The sequence below is a fragment of the Coregonus clupeaformis genome, chromosome 8 (assembly GCF_020615455.1).
Source record: "Coregonus clupeaformis isolate EN_2021a chromosome 8, ASM2061545v1, whole genome shotgun sequence".
Classification (NCBI taxonomy): domain Eukaryota; kingdom Metazoa; phylum Chordata; class Actinopteri; order Salmoniformes; family Salmonidae; genus Coregonus; species Coregonus clupeaformis.
Window position 1 is genome coordinate 14,497,730 of NC_059199.1, and position 17,644 is coordinate 14,515,373.

The 17,644-nt window shown below is 46.0% G+C and overlaps 1 protein-coding gene across 5 annotated transcripts in view; it reads left to right on the plus strand.

The window, feature by feature from the left end:
* Positions 1–17,644, plus strand: part of ppargc1a (peroxisome proliferator-activated receptor gamma, coactivator 1 alpha) — a 57,690-nt gene that overhangs the window by 25,290 nt on the left and 14,756 nt on the right. For 2 of the 5 annotated variants that reach the window (XM_041882533.2, XM_045221809.1), the window contains exons 3-7: positions 7,222–7,416; positions 8,311–8,433; positions 9,361–10,660; positions 11,529–11,574; positions 12,968–13,041. In XM_041882533.2, the coding sequence (XP_041738467.2) occupies positions 7,222–7,416; positions 8,311–8,433; positions 9,361–10,660; positions 11,529–11,574; positions 12,968–13,041 (1,738 nt within the window). The remainder of the gene's footprint in view (positions 1–7,221; positions 7,417–8,310; positions 8,434–9,360; positions 10,661–11,528; positions 11,575–12,967; positions 13,042–17,644) is intronic. The other 3 variants (XM_045221810.1, XM_045221808.1, XM_045221811.1) reach the window with 3 other exon arrangements.

A 17,644-nucleotide genomic window follows, 5' to 3' on the forward strand; every position in this document is an offset into this window, starting at 1 on the left:
GGAAATGTGACAATGTCCGTTTAACTAGATTGATGTCAGAGCAGCCCTCCTCCACTCATCTCTCTCCGTCTACCGACCATCATCATCTATGCGCCGACATGTACCGAGGGATGCTTAGCACTGCAGATTCATAGCTGCCTACTTAAGCAAACAGCTATTTGCGTGTTATGAGAAAAAAGGCCGGAAAATATTCCCCAACTCACTCCCTGTATATCTAGTGGACTTTTTGATGAAAGCAAAGCACTTGTATCAGAATTCCCATTTCACCTAAGTAGGAACGCAAGCACCTTCATTTCTTGCGTCGACCTGGCTATTACAAAAAAATAAACACCCAAACCACCACACGAAAGAGCATCCATACATTGTTATGGTGTATAATTACGTTGGAGTAAAAATAACAAAAAAACACCATCTGTTGTAAAGAGAGAAATAACCAGAAGCAGTTCTGCGTTAGGCCTTAGACATAGATTATCCTGCTCACACTGTTAATATAAACCCCCCTTGTGGTTTGGCTTCAGCTGTTTGGTGATCGCATGGCTCTCCTGAGCCCGTAACACTTGTGACTAAAAGCCTCTCCTCAGACTAGTGATTCTAGTACCTGGAGAGTTCCAGTTGTCGTCAGCAGTGGTGGTGGGCATACTAGTCCAAACCTCCTGGGGGGGAGTAGAGTGTTGCTTTAGGCCTTCTGTTCCCCTTTGCTGGAAGTGTATCACCATCCTTCTCTTCGTTTGTTGGTGTCCAACAGTCCATTCTCGTTCGAGAACCAGCTGTTGTGTTTGTGTGTTTCTGTCATGTGTACACCTGCTTAGAGAATCCTGACCAAGGATTACATCTTGTTTCATGGCTGCTGATGATGTTGTTGTGGTGGTGGTGTAGTTTTTGCTGACTCTCTCCTGACTTTTGACCCCGCGGTACGACAGTACTGTACAATATGCAAGGCTGAAGTCTAAAAATGGCCGTAGGACGAGGTGGCGTCAGCAGATTTCTGAGACCTGGGCTTGTTTTGCATCAGGGTTTTGGTCAGGAATTGTGGCAGGAGAGCTGGAGCTGTCGGTCAAAGACTGTCCAACAACATTTTACAAAGTAGAGTAGAGATACGTTTTCTTGGAAACATGTCTAGGTTTCTCTCAGAATCAGAGCGAGCTGTCAGGTTTGACGGTCTTCGACAGAGAATTGGTCGCAAGAGGATTTTCTCCCTCTCTTCCTCCCTCTCTGTCTCTCTCTCTCTGTTCTCATCTGATAGCGCTCTAACGGTTTAAATGGTTCCCAGAAGACACACATCAGCACTCCCTCGCTCTAACACCTCTCCCTCACACAGTCCGAGGCTTCATCGACAGGTCGGAATGTAGTTTCCACTGTAGAAAATTCACACTGGTTGTCAATGGGAGTGACATCTGACAGTGATATCATGTCTTTGACGTCACTCCTTAATGTGATGCAACTGAGAAACCGTGTGTGGGCCAAAGTTCTGGTTTGGATCAAACGGTCAATGGTTATACTAATACTACAGGATCTCTAGTAGTAAATTCCTAGGAGCTTAGGCAGATATGGAGATGAGTGTAGCTCAACAGGGAGAGTAATGGTCTGGACGACCCACGGTGCTGCTGTTGACCACTCATCTGTATTCAGAGAGTAATGGTCTGGACGACCCACGGTGCTGCTGTTGACCACTCATCTGTATTCAGAGAGTAATGGTCTGGACGACCCACGGTGCTGCTGTTGACCACTCTTATCTGTGTTCAGAAAGTAATGGTCTGGATGACCCACGGTGCTGCTGTTGACCACTCTTATCTGTGTTCAGAAAATAATGGTCTGGATGACCCACGGTGCTGCTGTTGACCACTCTTATCTGTGTTCAGAAAATAATGGTCTGGACGACCCACGGTGCTGCTGTTGACCACTCTTATCTGTGTTCAGAAAATAATGGTCTGGACGACCCACGGTGCTGCTGTTGACCACTCATCTGTATTCAGAGAGTAATGGTCTGGATGACCCACAGTGCTGCTGTTGATCACTCTTATCTGTATTCATAGAGTAATGGTCTGGATGACCCACAGTGCTGCTGTTGATCACTCTTATCTGTGTTCAGAAAGTAATGGTCTGGACGACCCACGGTGCTGCTGTTGACCACTCTTATCTGTGTTCATAGAGGAACCCAGACGCTCAAGGAATTAGACATTTATTGCTGGGGAAATGGGCGGTGTGTGTGTGCGCGCTTTTGTGTGCGCTTGTGTGTATGTGCGTGCATGTCTTTGTGTGTGCGTGGAGCAGGGGCGATAGACTTGTCCTGGCTCACCACCATTTTAAGGTGTTGACTGATGACACGCTGTGAGCCATATGTCCAAAGCAAGCAGACCCCAGTTTCTCATAGCCCGTAGGATCGTTTGCTTGGAAAATGGGCTTTGAATAATCCGACTCACTGTTGACTCCCATAGCCAGATGGTAAAATGAGACCAGCCTTCAGCGCTGGCATCCGTTACCGGGCCAATCATGGCCTTGATCAATTTGACAGTTTTAACATGTAGATTTATGTCTTGTAAAAACTGAGATGGACAGTGCAGCCAGTCACACGCATAGATACAGGCACGTGGACACACACACGTATATGCACACACACACACACCCAATCTATACAGCACTGTTTTGTATTGTGTCACTCCTATAGGTTATAATCGTCTTCTCTCTCACTCCCAGTAAATTTGTGGTAAATGACTGGCCGTCTCTGGTGGCTGCACGATTTGTCTCCGCTTTGCATCATGCTGCACCGTACCTCTCCTCCCCCCTCTCCCTCCTTCCCTCCCCACTCACCTCCCCCCTCTCCCTCCTTCCCTCCCCACTCTCCTCCCCCTCTCCCACCTTCCCTCCCCACTCTCCTCCCCCCTCTCCCCCTTCCCTCCCCACTCTCCTCCCCCTCTCCTCCTTCCCTCCCCACTCTCCTCCTCCTCTCCCTCCTTCCCTCCCCACTCTCCTCCCCCTCTCCCCACCTTCCCTCCCCCACTCTCCTCCCCCTCTCCCCACCTTCCCTCCCCCACTCTCCTCACCCCTCTCCCTCCTTCCCTCCCCACTCTCCTCCCCCTCTCCTTACCTTCCCTCCCCACTCTCCTCCCCCTCTCCCCCTTCCCTCCCCACTCTCCTCCCCCTCTCCCACCTTCTCTCCCCCTTCCCTCCCCACTCTCCTCCCCCTCTCCCTCCTTCCTCCCCACTCTCCGCCCCCTCCCTCCTTCCCTCCCCACTCTCCTCCCCCTCTCCCCCCTTCCCTCCCCCTCTCCTCCCCCTCTCCCCCTTCCCTCCCCCTCTCCTGCCTGTGTGACCAGCCTTCGTGTCAGCTCGACTAACGCCTCAGCGGCGGCTGACTTTAATTAATGTCCTCTGAAATCTGGGGCAATAATACAGAATTACATTATTTGTTTATCAAATGGAAATAAAATCTAATGCAGCTTTCTTGGCAGCGTTGAGACATTCAGGCGACTCCCCTCTCCACCTCCCCCTCGTCCACCCCCCCCGTTTCTGATTGTGCTGTGATTAGGTCTGGCTACTCGTTTAACATCGTCCGAGGGAATACCTTTGAAATTGTGAGTGAGAGAGAAATATACACTGAGTGTACAAAACATTAGCAAGACCTTCCTAATATTGAGTTGTACACAGTGTATCTCTAGACGAAGCAGCACAATTAAATTGTTAAGGCATTGATTTAACCCCAATCAATTCACGGGCCAATTTATTAAGAAATGTTTTCTGTCTGAGTGGACTGGTTTCTTTGGTTTGTTCCTCCCTGTATTTGCAGAGAGAGTCTAAACCATACTTTCAGTACCAGATGACTCATTTAGAATGAGAGGGTTTTTCTTCTTCTCCCTGAGTGGCTGTTGTAACAGTTTCTGTCTTTCATTTTAAGTTAACAGAAGTGCAAAACTTGTGTATATGAGATTAATCTATTTCTTATTAAATGGTCAGGTTTGTAATTGCAGAAACTTTTTTATAGTGGGTTTTTTATTCCCGTCCTTCAAAGATTTAAAGATGCATTGCCAAATGCCTACTTGAAATTTGATCCCTGGCGCGTTGCTCAGAGGCTTCAAATCTTCAAGAAGCAATTAGTTGTTTTAATTTGGCTTTTTGCCTCAGACTTCAAAAGTGTGTATTTACAAAAAAAACACCCCCCCCTGTTATCAGGGGCATGAATTATATCTCTGGAACACAATGGCTCGGCGGAACTCAATAAAAGAGTTAAAGCAAGGACGATTTCAAAGACAGCCTGTCTGATAACAAAGGACCCCACCTGATAATGAACGACTGGTGTGCTTCTTTCTTTTTTCCAAAGTGAGGCAGGGGGATAAGCGGGTAGGAGGGATGGGGGAGAAACATGGAACGGCCCTACCGGCACTTGCCAGCATGCTTTATGGCTAATTGAAGTGCTTGGAGTAAAACAGCCATGAATGGCACCCTTTAGAATTGAAGCTGGTTAATATATTGTGATCCTACATGTAGCCTTGAATGGTTATTATCTCTTTAATTGGGTGAGGTCCATTAACCGGGATAGGAGAGATGGTGCTCCCACCGAGGTCATTTATTTGTTATTTTGCCACGCCCTTTTCAGTCTCTGACAGCTGCTGTGGTAATCGATAAAAGTGGACGCAGCCATCAGTGGGTTGCCAGGTTAGCTCTGACGTCCTTCCCCTTTGGGGTTGCATATCTCAAACCACTCAGTCCAAGTGAGGGATTTCTCCCAAGTGGGTGCTTTTCGGTGGTGAAGACTCAAGAGGTGGTGGATTGACTTTGGTCTAGTGAAGCGGCGTGAGGATGGTCTTAAGCTGGCATGGCAAAGCTGGGCTTTGCTGGACAGGGGCTCTCTCAAGAGGAGAACCACTTACTCAGGTCTCTTCTTTTTCCCCAGTCCCTGAAAATCCTCTGACTGGCCTGGGTCTCTCACCAGCCTGAGCTTTAGCAAGGCCTATAGCATGACCGTCACGACTTGAGCTTTTACAAGTGTCCCTTTCACAGCATTACAGTCCTCTAGACTTTCGTAAGAGTTCTTCAAACTCTTTTTTTCAAACAGCAGACCTGGGTTTAAATACTATTTCAAATATCTCAAATACTTTCACAGACATTTGAAGTAAGTATTCAGATATATTTTATTTGAAAAGACATGTAGTTCAATATTTTAATGTATTTGGAAATACACTTGGAAAGTATTTGAAAATACACTATCTCAAATACACTCGCATGCATTTCACCCAGGTATTTGAAATAAGTGTTTGAAAATACTCTCAAATACAATTTGGTACACAATTTGGTTTTTACAAATAACCATTCAAAAACTCAAATAAAAGTACTTGTTTTGGGCTGTCTATTTGAAAATACTCAAATACACAGATTTTGTTGTTGTTGTTGAAATACCAGATACTCAAATACACATGTATTTGAACCCAGGTCTGGATTTGCCTAGGTTGTGTAGTATCCCGAGTGAAACTCAAAAGATTCCTGGGACCCCTCCCTGCCGATGAAGCTCAGTGGCCTTTTAAACTTTTACTGGCACTAGGTAAGATGGTGGTCTTGATTTCACTGCCAAAACGGCTGCATATATAGACTGGAAAAGGCTTGAGACTGGAAAGAGGTTTAAAAAAAAAAAGTGTGACCCAAGCCTTCTGTGAAAAGTTGTTCAAGTTTAATCCAAACAGATGGTTCTCCATTAAAGCCTCGTTTGAGATAATCTGAAATGATCCCAGTTACAATTTTCTAGCTGAGGAGCGCGTGTTCGGTTCTAAGAAAAGGCTCTGTCTGTATCAATTGTTATTACCCACCCGCTTAGCGCTCGGCTAATAAAGTGGGATGTCGGAAAACTGTGAACGGCAACATAGGTTCCGGCACAGTGAATTGGAGCTCTTTGCAAGTAATTAAACAGCATGGTACCTCATCGGGAGCAATTTCCTGCAAACCATTTACTGCCAGTGCTGGCGTGGCCCCAGTCACCGTTTTGTTATCTCTGTGAAATATGTAACTTTTATGTTGTTAGAGGATGGATATCATATGAATGAGCATTGGATTCACATTCTCCTCACTGTCAGATGGCTAACACAAATGCTAAGGCTATCTGTATCATCTAAGCAAAAAAATGGAGGGGAAAAATGTAATGTCCGCTATCTTGGAAGCTCCAAAGCTTCTCCTGTCAAGAGCTATCCACAGCGGTGTGTAATCGTAGGAAACTCAGAGGGGTTGAATGGGAGCAAGCGGCCCGGGGTAATTGTATGCACGTGGGAGCCAAGCACGAGCAGGCAAGCAGCGCCCCTATCTTTAGGGATGTTTCCCCCTTGGCGCAATGATCGCTGCATGCTATCGGCGAGCGATGCTTATCCTGCCAAGGGATTTGTGGGGATTTGTGCTTATTCTTATTGGGCTCGCCATGGAGCGTCACTGTTTAACTTTTCCCCGGTTCCCCTGGGTTTTGGTCCTGGAACTTCCAGTGCCTATTGTCTCCCCCTCCATAATCCTCTGTCTCTCTCACCTCCCCTGTTGATGCTAAGTAGCCAACATCTCTCCCTCTCTGTCTCGTTCTCACCCTCTCTCATTATGTCACCCCTTTAAATGGGGAAACAGCTGCAGCAAACTCACAACATCCCCTTCAGAGGGGAACAAGAGGCGAAAACAGACAGACTTTATTTTGAAATGTTTACGTCAACCCCCACCACACACGCTTCTCGACGAACTTCAGTTGTCTTTTCCCGACACTTAAAAATATCCGATTCATTTAGCATTAGCAGGCGGTAATTCGCCTTATCGGAGGATTTCTCACAAACATCTTGTCGACAAGTCGATCGTTCCCTTTTCTGAGGGGAGAGTTGGGGGATTGAGGCGACTCAACTTCCCTCCCCCCTAGATACTTTGCTGTGTGTCAGCCTTGTTAATGGATTTCTTGGGGGAGATATTATTTTGGTCCAGTAAGCTGCATGCTTAAAATATGAGTGACAGGGCTGATTCTCATGCGCACAGAGAGAGAATGTTGTTTTTAAAAAGATAGGACTGCAGAAAAGAGCCACTCTGCTGCAAAACAGTCATACTCTATTAACAATAGAAGCGTGTGAACACCCACCCTCCCAACCCCCTCTGCAAAAAAAGACATACTGCTAAAGCAACTTCTCCAAACTAAAATGTTCTATTTCTCCCTCCCTCACACTCTCTCTTTCCATCTCTCTCCCTCCCTTTCTCTCTCTCTTCTCTTCCCCTCCTAAGAAGATAGATGAGGAAAATGAGGCCAATTTGCTGGCAGTGCTTACAGAAACCCTGGACAGCATCCCAGTGGACGAGGACGGATTGCCTTCGTTCGAGGCCCTGGCAGATGGGGACGTGACCAATGCCAGTGACCAGAGCTGTCCCTCCACCCCCGACGGCTCGCCGCGCACCCCCGAACCAGAGGAGCCCTCCCTGGTAAGACTCTGTTCCACCGACACCTCTTTTGTCCCTACCTCCACCACAACCACCACCCAATTCCCCACAATCCATGACTATACACCCTCATCCCGCAGCACACCCTGCCTCCAGCTTTGGCAACAACCCCCCCCAACCCCCCCGTGCATATCTGTGTGCTGAGCTGACCATGATGCAGATGCCTGGATGAAAGAGAAAATCAAATGGATCAGTGTTAGCTGTGAGGTGCTAATTGCATTGTAGCGTCCGAACAGCGCCAATGTAACGATACATGCACAGCGGTGGGTCTGTTATGGTCGACACTATGCCACGGGCCTGGAAATCAATCTAGGGATGTAATGAGAAAATGAAATCCATCTCATCTCATCTAATGTCAGTGGGCCATACTAAACCATCATTGGAGAAAAGACCATTGTATTTGTTACGAAACACACTACAGAATTACATAACCTCTTCGATTAGGCCTTTCCTGAGGGAGTTTATTTTGTTCAGTCATAGTCCATGTTTTTAATGCCACCCCTCCCCATTGTTTTGTGAATCACACTAGTAAAGCACAGCCATTGTGTCCCCCAAAACACCTGCCATGGAAAGACCGGTTTCCTCTTTGTCCTGTTAACACTGTAAATAAAGAGGTAAAAGGCCTGTATTGATAGGCAGCAATGCATTTGTCTTCATCAGGTTTCTGTGTTTTTGTACAACTACACCAAGATAAATCAAACATCCTCAGTCGCACATTTACAAAAGCATTGATATTCTCTCTCTGATTGTTTAATTGAGTGAAATTATGACATTTCAGAGGCAGCGTTAGGCTAAACTCTAACTCTTCTCACCCCTTTTTTCTCTATTCGCTCTTCTTCCTCCCTTTCTTCCCTGTTCTGTTTGGGTCTTTTGCAGCTGAAGAAGCTACTTCTGGCACCCGCGAACTCCCAGCTCAGCTATAATCAATACATAGGTGACAAGGCACAAAACCATGCAGCCAGCAACCACCGGATCAGACCACCACCTGCTGTTGTCAAGGTAGCTACCCAGTCGCGCCATTGGTTCACTTCAAAGGCACCGCTTCCGCGGGCCACTCCATGTTTGTTTACCATCTCTGTTCTTTTTTTTATATATATATTTTTTTGCCGGCCTTGGAAGATGTTAAACTTCTGTTCCACTGTACCCTCCTGGGGGCCATCTTGTAATGAAAACAGCCTGATTGCCTGTTCGGCTTTCCAGGCGAGGCATCGGGACTGTTGTCTCATTAGCTAAAGCACTTATCTCCCCTCCCTTGTAACGTGTCTGTCGAAAATCAAACGTTGACAAGCATTCCTTGCAGTGAGATTGATGCTGATGACAAGATCTAAATATCTAGTCATACAGTCTCGATGTTGTTACCCTTTCTTACAATTGCTGTTCTGTAGAGCGAATGGGTTTCCATTTAGATTAATGTAGTATTTCAGTGGGTTTAATTATAATGGGCACAGGAATGCCAATTAAATGAAGTAGGTGATTCCAGTATTTTGCTGCTTGCTGCATTTTATTGGAACATGATGAATGCACTTGAAGATTTTTATTTAGTATGATAGCACATCAATAATTGTTTACTCATCCTTGTTCGTATGAATATACGCCTGATATAAGTCCCTCAGTGCTTAAAAAACCTGAATTTGGAATGCCTTGGTAGCATTGTAGTCTGGTAAACAGTGCATACACACAGCTTACACATCTCTGAAAAGTCTATTTTTAAACCGTGCTTTTGACATCCATTTCTGGAGCACGGTGCTTGGAAGGCTCCCTGAGGACAGAGCTACTGCGGTGGCGCTCGGGGGCCATGCAATTAAGATGATGGGCGGGCGGCGCTCCTACCACCGCCTCCCAGACAGTTGGGCGACCCGCTATGCTGAACTTCACTCTCTCTCTTTTTCTTCCTCTCTTTCTTTGTCTTTCTACCTGCCCCTGCAGACGGAGAACTCCTGGAACAGCAAGCCGAGGGGGGGCTGTCCGCAGCAGAGCCGTCTAGTGAGGCGCCCGTGCACCGAGCTGCTGAAGTACCTGACTGCCACCGACGACATCCTCCTCCAGACCAAAGCCAGCGAAGCCAAGAGCGCCTGGGGGGGCGGCGGCAAAGACAAGGGCGGCCTGCCTGGCGCCTCTTCCTCCTCTTCCTCACCGTCCTCCACCACCTCCTTCTCCTCCCTCTCCTCCTCCTCCTCCTCGATCACCTCCAAGAAGAAGTCGTCCTCGTCGTCTGTCGTGTCGCAGCAGCAGCAGCCACATCACCAGCGAGGTGAGAGCCGGGCTGCTGGCGAGTGTAGTGTGGCTGGTGTGGGGGCTGGGAAGTGGCGTCGTTGCGCTCATGGGGCTGGTGGCACTGAGGGACAGTCCGAACCGGCGGCGGCACCCGCTCCCGTCCCCCAGGCACGTAGGAACGACAGCGTCCATGCCTGCCCCAAACTGGAGCGCAGGCCGTCCAGTGAAGAAGGAAGGCCGCCAGGTCCGCAGCCTGCGGTGGACGCGGGGCGCCTGGCAGTCGCTAGGTTCATTAGGTACATGCATTCTTATTCTCTCCCTTCTAGAGAGACAGGTCAGACAGGCAGCTGTGGGCGTTGCCGTAAGGCGGGTGAGTGCTGGGGCAGGCATGACCGCAGTGCGGCGGTGCCTAGGCACATCACCGTGACCATTAAGAAAAGAGAGGAGGAGCCGGGGCATCCATTGCTTAGCCAGCTGCTGACCTCCAAGCAGAGGCCCGCCCGCTATCAGGCCCACTTGCTCCCGTCCGCTACTACCCCTCAGCCTCGCAAGAGCAGTTCATCAAGAATAAGCTCTGGAGTCCTGGAGAGGGATGAGTGTCCCAGCCAGGCTATTGAGGTGGAGGAGAAGGAGCACAGAGGGACTGTCAATATCAATCCCGGCAGCTGGGGTCTCAGACAGGCCAAGGAGCCTGATTCGGACCCCCTGTTGGCCGAAAGCTTAGGCCTAGGCAGCTGGGTTAGCCAGCCAGACCAGGGGCTAGATTTGGGGCTGGGGCTGGGCTTGGGTTGGCTGGAGGTTGGCCTGGTGGAGCAGGCTGACTGTTTCGGGGAGGATGTTCGCGATGATGATGCCATGGGCAGCCCCATGGCGCTCTCACAGGGCCTGCCAAGCCCACTCTTCCCAGATTGTAGAATTCCAGACCCCACTCCCTCCGTCACACAAGGGCAGCAGCACCTACACAGGCAGGCAGTCTGCAGGCACCCCGATGACCAGGGCCTCACGTTGTTAGGTAATCATCGCTGCATCCCCGCCCTCTCTCTCTTCTCCCTCTCCTGCTCTAACCACTTCCCAGTTTGACTACACACTAACCCCAATGCTAATTCGACGCTATCACTCTGAGAACAAAAAATTAATTGCTAGGTGCACCATCTATTTCAAAAGGTATTCTTTAGAATTGGTACAGACCCTTGCCTCAAGATTGACTTAACGGGGAGGTGGGAGAGGGTTAGTAGTAGCCTGTTATGTTTTGATACACTATGGCATCTGTTAAGTCAACCACTATCTGGCTGGATCAAGCTGAGTGTGCTGAATGTCTACCTAGCTAGTCTGGGCAGGGCAATGCTCTAATGACTTAGTTGTCTGACTGAGCAACACTCTTTAACTGCAGTTGGAGACAGCCAGAGCCTCAGGCAACTGCGCAAGCTTCCTTGACTCTCCTTTCTTCCTCTGCTTTTGGTTCCAAATGCATGCGACAATTACTTCATAGCCACTACCACCACCGCCTCCCATTGCCATGTGTGCTGTTTGTGCCGTCGTATCTTTCGTTTTTTTTATTGAGTGGGATATCTGTGTGAAACTCTGTACTCTGGACACTTGCCAATGCCATCACTTCATCCTGCCTCACAAAGTGAACAGTCAAACCCCCCCCACCACCACAAAATAACATACAGACAGGGTCAATAGAGAAAGCTTATTGTTTTTTTGCTCTTGTAAACCAATAGCAAGAGAGCATTATGCTAACCGTACTGGGTTGGGTATTTGTAATGTTACCTGCTGTTAATGCTCCAATTGATTTGCAGATGTGGACCTGATCTCTTCTGCCTCAACTTGTTATCTATCTAGTTCAATAATTACCCATGCTCCTTTGTGTTCTGCAGCCAAACCAACCACCTTGCCACTTTCTTTGACCCCAGAGTCTCCAAAGTAAGTGCAAGAGTTTTTCAACATTCTACATAGAACAGACAAAACAAAACAAAATAACAAAGATACACTACATGACCAAAAGTATGTGGACACCTGCTCATTGAACATCTCATTACACAATCATGGGCATTAATATGGAGTTGGTCCCCCCTTTGCTGCTATAATAGCCTCCACTCATCTGGAAAGGCTTTCCACTAGATGTTGGAACATTGCTGCGGGGACTTGCTTCCATTCAGCCACAAGAGCATTAATGAGGTCGGGCACTGATGTTGGCCGATTACGCCTGGCTCATAGTCGGCGTTCCAATTCATCCCAAAGGTGTTTGATGGGGTTGAGGTCAGGGCTCTGTGTAGGCCAGTCAATTTCTTCAACAAACCATTTCTGTATGGACCTCGCTTTGTGCACAGGGACATTGTCATGCTGAAACAGGAAAGGGCCTTCCCCAAACTGTTGCCAAGAAGTTGGAAGCACAGAATTGTCTAGAATGTCATTGTATACTGTAGCGTTAAGATTTCCCTTCACTGGAACTAAGGGCCCTATCCCGAACCATGAAACACAGCCCCAGACCATTATTCCTCCTCCACCAAACTTTACAGTAGGCATTGTTGCATTGTGCCAGGTAGCATTCTCCTGGCATCCGCCAAACCCAGATTCGTCCATCGGACTGCCAGATGGTGAAGTGTGATTCATCACTCCAGAGAACGCGTTTCCACTGCTCCAGAGTCCAATGGCGGCAAGCTTTACACCACTCCAGCCAACGCTTGGCATTGCGCAGGGTGATCTTAGGCTTGTGTGTGACTGCTCGGCCATGGAAACTCATTTCATGAAGCTCCCGACGAACAGTTATTGTGCTGACGTTGCTTCCAGAGGCAGTTTGGAACTCTCTAGTGAGTGTTGCAACCGAGGACAGACAATTTTTACACGTTACGCACTTCAGCACTCTGCGGTCTCGTTCTGTGAGCTTATGTGGCCTACCACTTCGCGGCTGAGCCGTTGTTGCTCCTAGACGTTTCCACTTCACAATAATAGCACTTACAGTTGACCGGGGCAACTCTAGCAGGGCAGAAATTTGACAAACTGAGGTGGCATCCTATGATGGTGCCACGTTGAAAGTCACAGCTCTTCAGTAAGGCCATTCTACTGCCTATGTTTGTCTATGGAGATTGCATGGCTGTGTGCTCGATTTTATACACCTGTCAGCAACGGGTGTGGCTGAAATAGCCGAATCCACTAATTTGAAGGGGTGTCCACATACTTTTGTATATGTAGTGTAAATCAAAAGACAAACAATGTGCACCAAGATGAGGCTTTGTCTCATTTCCATTTCTAAGATCACAAAGGCCTTCATTAATGTCACAGTAAAACGGTGTGTTCAATCTCTTTTGTCTTTCAGTGACCACAAGGGATCACCGTTTGAGAACAAAACCATTGAACGCACATTGAGTGTGGAGATCTCTGGAACCCCAGGTAAGAATGTGTTTTCAGTGAATTTATGAATAAAGATCATCCATATATAAATGAGTGGGGCTTGATGCAAATGTTCACACAAATTACAGAGTAGCTCACCTTGCTTTGTAACGGTATAATGGTAAACCCCTGCTCTCTCACTAAGCCAGTTAGGGGTTACATTCCAGTCACTACCCCGGGGCTTTTCACACCATCTTGATAGTTCCATAAAAGTTCAGAGTTCAAGGTGAAGGACTAGGACACAGGGTGACATGTTTTATATGCCTCACTATTGATTAAGAGATCCAATCTCCTTTGGGTTTATTTGACAGATCCCCCTCCTCTCTGTGAAGAGTTAATATGCTGCCACTCCTCTTCTCTCTCTCTCTCTCTCTCTCTCTCTCTCTCTCTCTCTCTCTCTCTCTCTCTCTCTCTCTCTCTCTCTCTCTCTCTCTCTCTCTCTCTCTCTCTCTCTCTCTCTCTCTCTCTCTCTCTCTCTCTCTCTCTCTCTCTCTCTCTCTCTCTCTCTCTCTCTCTCTCTCTCTCTCTCTCTCTCTCTCTCTCTCTCTCTCTCTCTCTCTCTCTCTCTCTCTCTCTCTCTCTCTCTCTCTCTCTCTCTCTCTCTCTCTCTCTCTCTCTCTCTCTCTCTCTCTCTCTCTCTCTCTCTCTCTCTCTCTCTCTCTCTCTCTCTCTCTCTCTCTCTCTCTCTCTCTCTCTCTCTCTCTCTCTCTCTCTCTCTCTCTCTCTCTCTCTCTCTCTCTCTCTCTCTCTCTCTCTCTCTCTCTCATATGCCGGGATCTTAATGCTCTTTGACTGCGATACTCACTTAACCAATACATCACCGACAAACTGATGTGGCATTATTATTGTTTTAATTGGTTTTGCCACATAATTCGATTTGACCGACATTATCTGTGTCTTTTTTTTCTCCTCAGAAGGTCTGGTAATTTCATTAGAGACATGGAAGGTATTCTCCCATTTTAAGGCTCTGTATTTATGGAAAGGATGCAATTTTTCAAATGGGGTCAACGCAGGGGGATTTTAATATTATTATTGTCATTATCCCTGTATATTACATACTTATTCATTAACTACGTCGGTGAGAAGCTATAGGCAAAAGGTAATTAAAAGCCAGATGAAGTGAATGTCAGCCAAAGCTAAAACACCAGGCTTCAGCAGTTCTCTCTCTCTCTCTCTCTCTCTCTCTCTCTCTCTCTCTCTCTCTCTCTCTCTCTCTCTCTCTCTCTTTCTCTCTCTCTCTCTCTCTCTCTCTCTCTTCTCTCTCTCTCTCTCTCTCTCTCTCTCTCTCTCTGAATTATGCAGGTAATTATTTCAGTGTCCTCCCTCCCAACCCCCCCACTCTTTCCCTGAGATTAATCATCCCAGGTCAATAAAAGCAAAATGGCGGCCCTTTTCTTCTCCTTCACATTGTCAATGGACCTTTTGGTATTCATTTTCTAGCGGATAAAATAAATGGCCCTCGACATAACACACCTGACTCGCCTCCTAGAGTCAAGGTGGCATTTTGTTTGGGAACAAGGCCCAATAGGAATGAATTATCTGGAGTCTCTTTAGAGTCGGAGATGGGGTAGATTTGTGGGACACCAAAGCCCCAAGGGGGTTCCTCCAGATGACCAAGCTCCGATTTGCCATTTAACCCTGTGTTTACAGAAGCATCAGAGGCTAGAGGGGACACCCATAGGGAATTAAGAGCTATGGAGCAATCAAACTGTTAATATTTCTTTATTTTTACTGCTTCTGACCTCGGGCTTCAATCCCATTCTCCTCATGTCCCTGTGTTCCTGCTTCAGCGATAGTTAATAAAGCCAAACTCTGACTCCACTGCCCTTTGCAGATTTGGGATTAGATATTAGGGGAAAAGCCATTAGAAGAAAAAGCTAATGGATACTGAGCCCCTTACGTTTTAGGATTAGTCTAGTCCCGTGTGGTAAGCGACTCAGGAATGCCTGATATGGAGAAACAGGGGGAATAAAATCTCTGTGATCCCTTGAGTTAATGTGTCCTCAGTAGAACGGTTCCGGTAGATCTGGAGATGATGGTTCTTTAATTGATAACCAGGTGGAGTTAAGCCAAAGGGGGAGGGGCCACCTTCAGGTGGAAGTATGTCAGTGCTTCAATCGGACATGGAATTTTCCGTGGCAAGTTTAAAGCTACAATATTTTACTTTTTGGGCGATCTGACCAAATTCACATAGAAATGTGAGCTATAGATCTTGAAACAAGTCTAAGAAGCGGTAGATTTGTTCTATGTGTGCTATTTCTATGCTTCCCGTTCTTAAATTTAATTTTTGCGTCTTTTACTTTTGATTTTGTACACCAGCGGTCACAGCGGTTTAGATGGTACAATGATTCTCTACACTATGACTGCTTGGTTTGTCACATAAACTGAAATTAGACGAACTATTAGAATTTTTCAACCAGGAAATGGTGGAGCGATTTCTGCATAGTGCATCTTTAAGGAGAGACACTTTTATGTCTTTATTAGGAGTTGTAGTACAGTAGTAGGTTAGCATTTCAGTTGTAAACTTTTCCATGACATGGGGGTCATTCTTCAATTTGCGTCCCTTGCCTTTGCAACTATGAAAAACACTATAAATGACAAATAGTTACACATCATACATGTTTTTTTTTTATATTGAACTCTTTATCAATGATAAAACATCATGCAAGTCCTTTATACTGCAAATCTTTGTTTATGCATTGTTTAAAGTACTTAGGGTAAGCAAATTGGCTTGTCCCAGTAGTGATGTGTAGAGTTGTACTGACATGTTTTGGGGATTTAGAGATATCTATCTATTATTTTGAATGCTAGAAAGTGAAGAAAAGTTTTTAATATATTGTATAGATCAATAAAAACAAAGGCGATTAAAATACCTTTTTTGTACTAGTATAATGTCTGTCAGTTTTATGTCATTGGTGTTACCACCTTGAAAATCTCTCATTACAAAGATAGTGTTATGATGCAATGTATCTTACTGTTGTACATTGCAATGTGTCAATGTTATTGCATCTGTCCCTACTCAAATAAATGAAATTAATGAAGTCCTACCTTGAGCATTCCCTCCAGTGGCAAACTGTTATCGTGAGAGGGGTCTAAATCCAGTGTCACTTGTTGTTAGTCAATTTAAATAAGGGAAATAACATTGTGAGCAAAATTATTAATCATATCACTTTAGTAAATGATTTTAAATGGTTAATGACCTTAGATTTAGTACTACAGTACTTTAGTACTACATAGAGCCATGACTACATGGAACTCTATTCCACATCAAGTAACTAATACAAGCAGTAAAATTAGATTTAAAATACTGATAAAAAATACACCTTATGGAACAGCGGGGAATGTGAAGCAACACAAATATAAGCACAGACATATGCATACACACACATGATAATATATGCACTATACACACACGTACACATGGATATTGTGTTGTAGATATGTGGTAGTGGAGTAGGGGCCTGAGGGCACACAGTGTGTTGTGAAATCTGTTATGAATGTATTGTAATGTTTTTAAAATTGTATAACTGCCTTAATTTTGCTGGACCTCAGGAAGAGTAGCTGCTGCCTCGGCAGGAACTAATGGGGATCCTTAATAAATACAAATACAAATCTGTGGCCTCCATTTAACAAAATCCACAATAACCAAAAATGTTTCATTGGTGTAACCACTCTTACTGGTGGCACAATGTTATCCTACAGTACACTCTTTGAAAAAGTGTTCCAAAAGGCTTCTTCGGCTGTTCCCATAGGAGACCCCGTTTTGGTTTCAGGTAGAACCCTTTTGGGTTCCATGTAGAACCCTCTGTGGAAACGGTTCTACCTGGAACCAAAAAGGGTTCTTCAAAGGGTTCTCCTATGCGGACAGCCGAAGAACCATTTTAGGTTCAAGATAGCACCTTTTTTCCCTAAGAGTGTAATGATAAAAAGTATTTAAAGTCATTAAGCTGCCATATTAGTTGATTTAGAATGGGAAGATGTACCCAAATACATTTAAATAAAAAATGAGAAGGTAAACATTTTCCTAAATCCCCAAATGCCACCGCAATTCAAGAACGACGCATAGGGTGTAACATTGTTTCTTCATTATCAGTAGTAGTAGTAGTAGTAGTAAGAAAAGTAATTGTAATTAGCTTCTATTCAGAATTTGATACTGCTAACTGTACACTAGCATCATTTTACTATGGCCTAGGCCCTCTCCCACCTCCCCCATAAGGTAAACCTGAGGCAACCCCACTACTCAGAGAGAGCCCATGGATTTGACTGGAAGGACTAATCTCCTTTTGCTAATAGATTTACTGTGTTGTCTTTAATTACAGTATCTCATGACACCGGGGTTGGGTCTATGTGTTGCTATTTGCATGGCTTACCACCGGATCAACTCTTTAAGCCCTGAGTTGGCGTCGGAGTCGTTTGCTCGGAGGTCTCTTCGCAATTTACAGTCCCGGAAAGAAACAGATTAGAGAAAAAAAGAAGAAGAAAAAAAACTCTGCTCGCTATATGATTGGTGTTTGTGTCTGCCGAGCATCCATCACAAGCCGGTTTGACTGAGAGCCGCATATTTATCTAATTCTTATTTCACCCCAGCACTAATGGCTCCTAG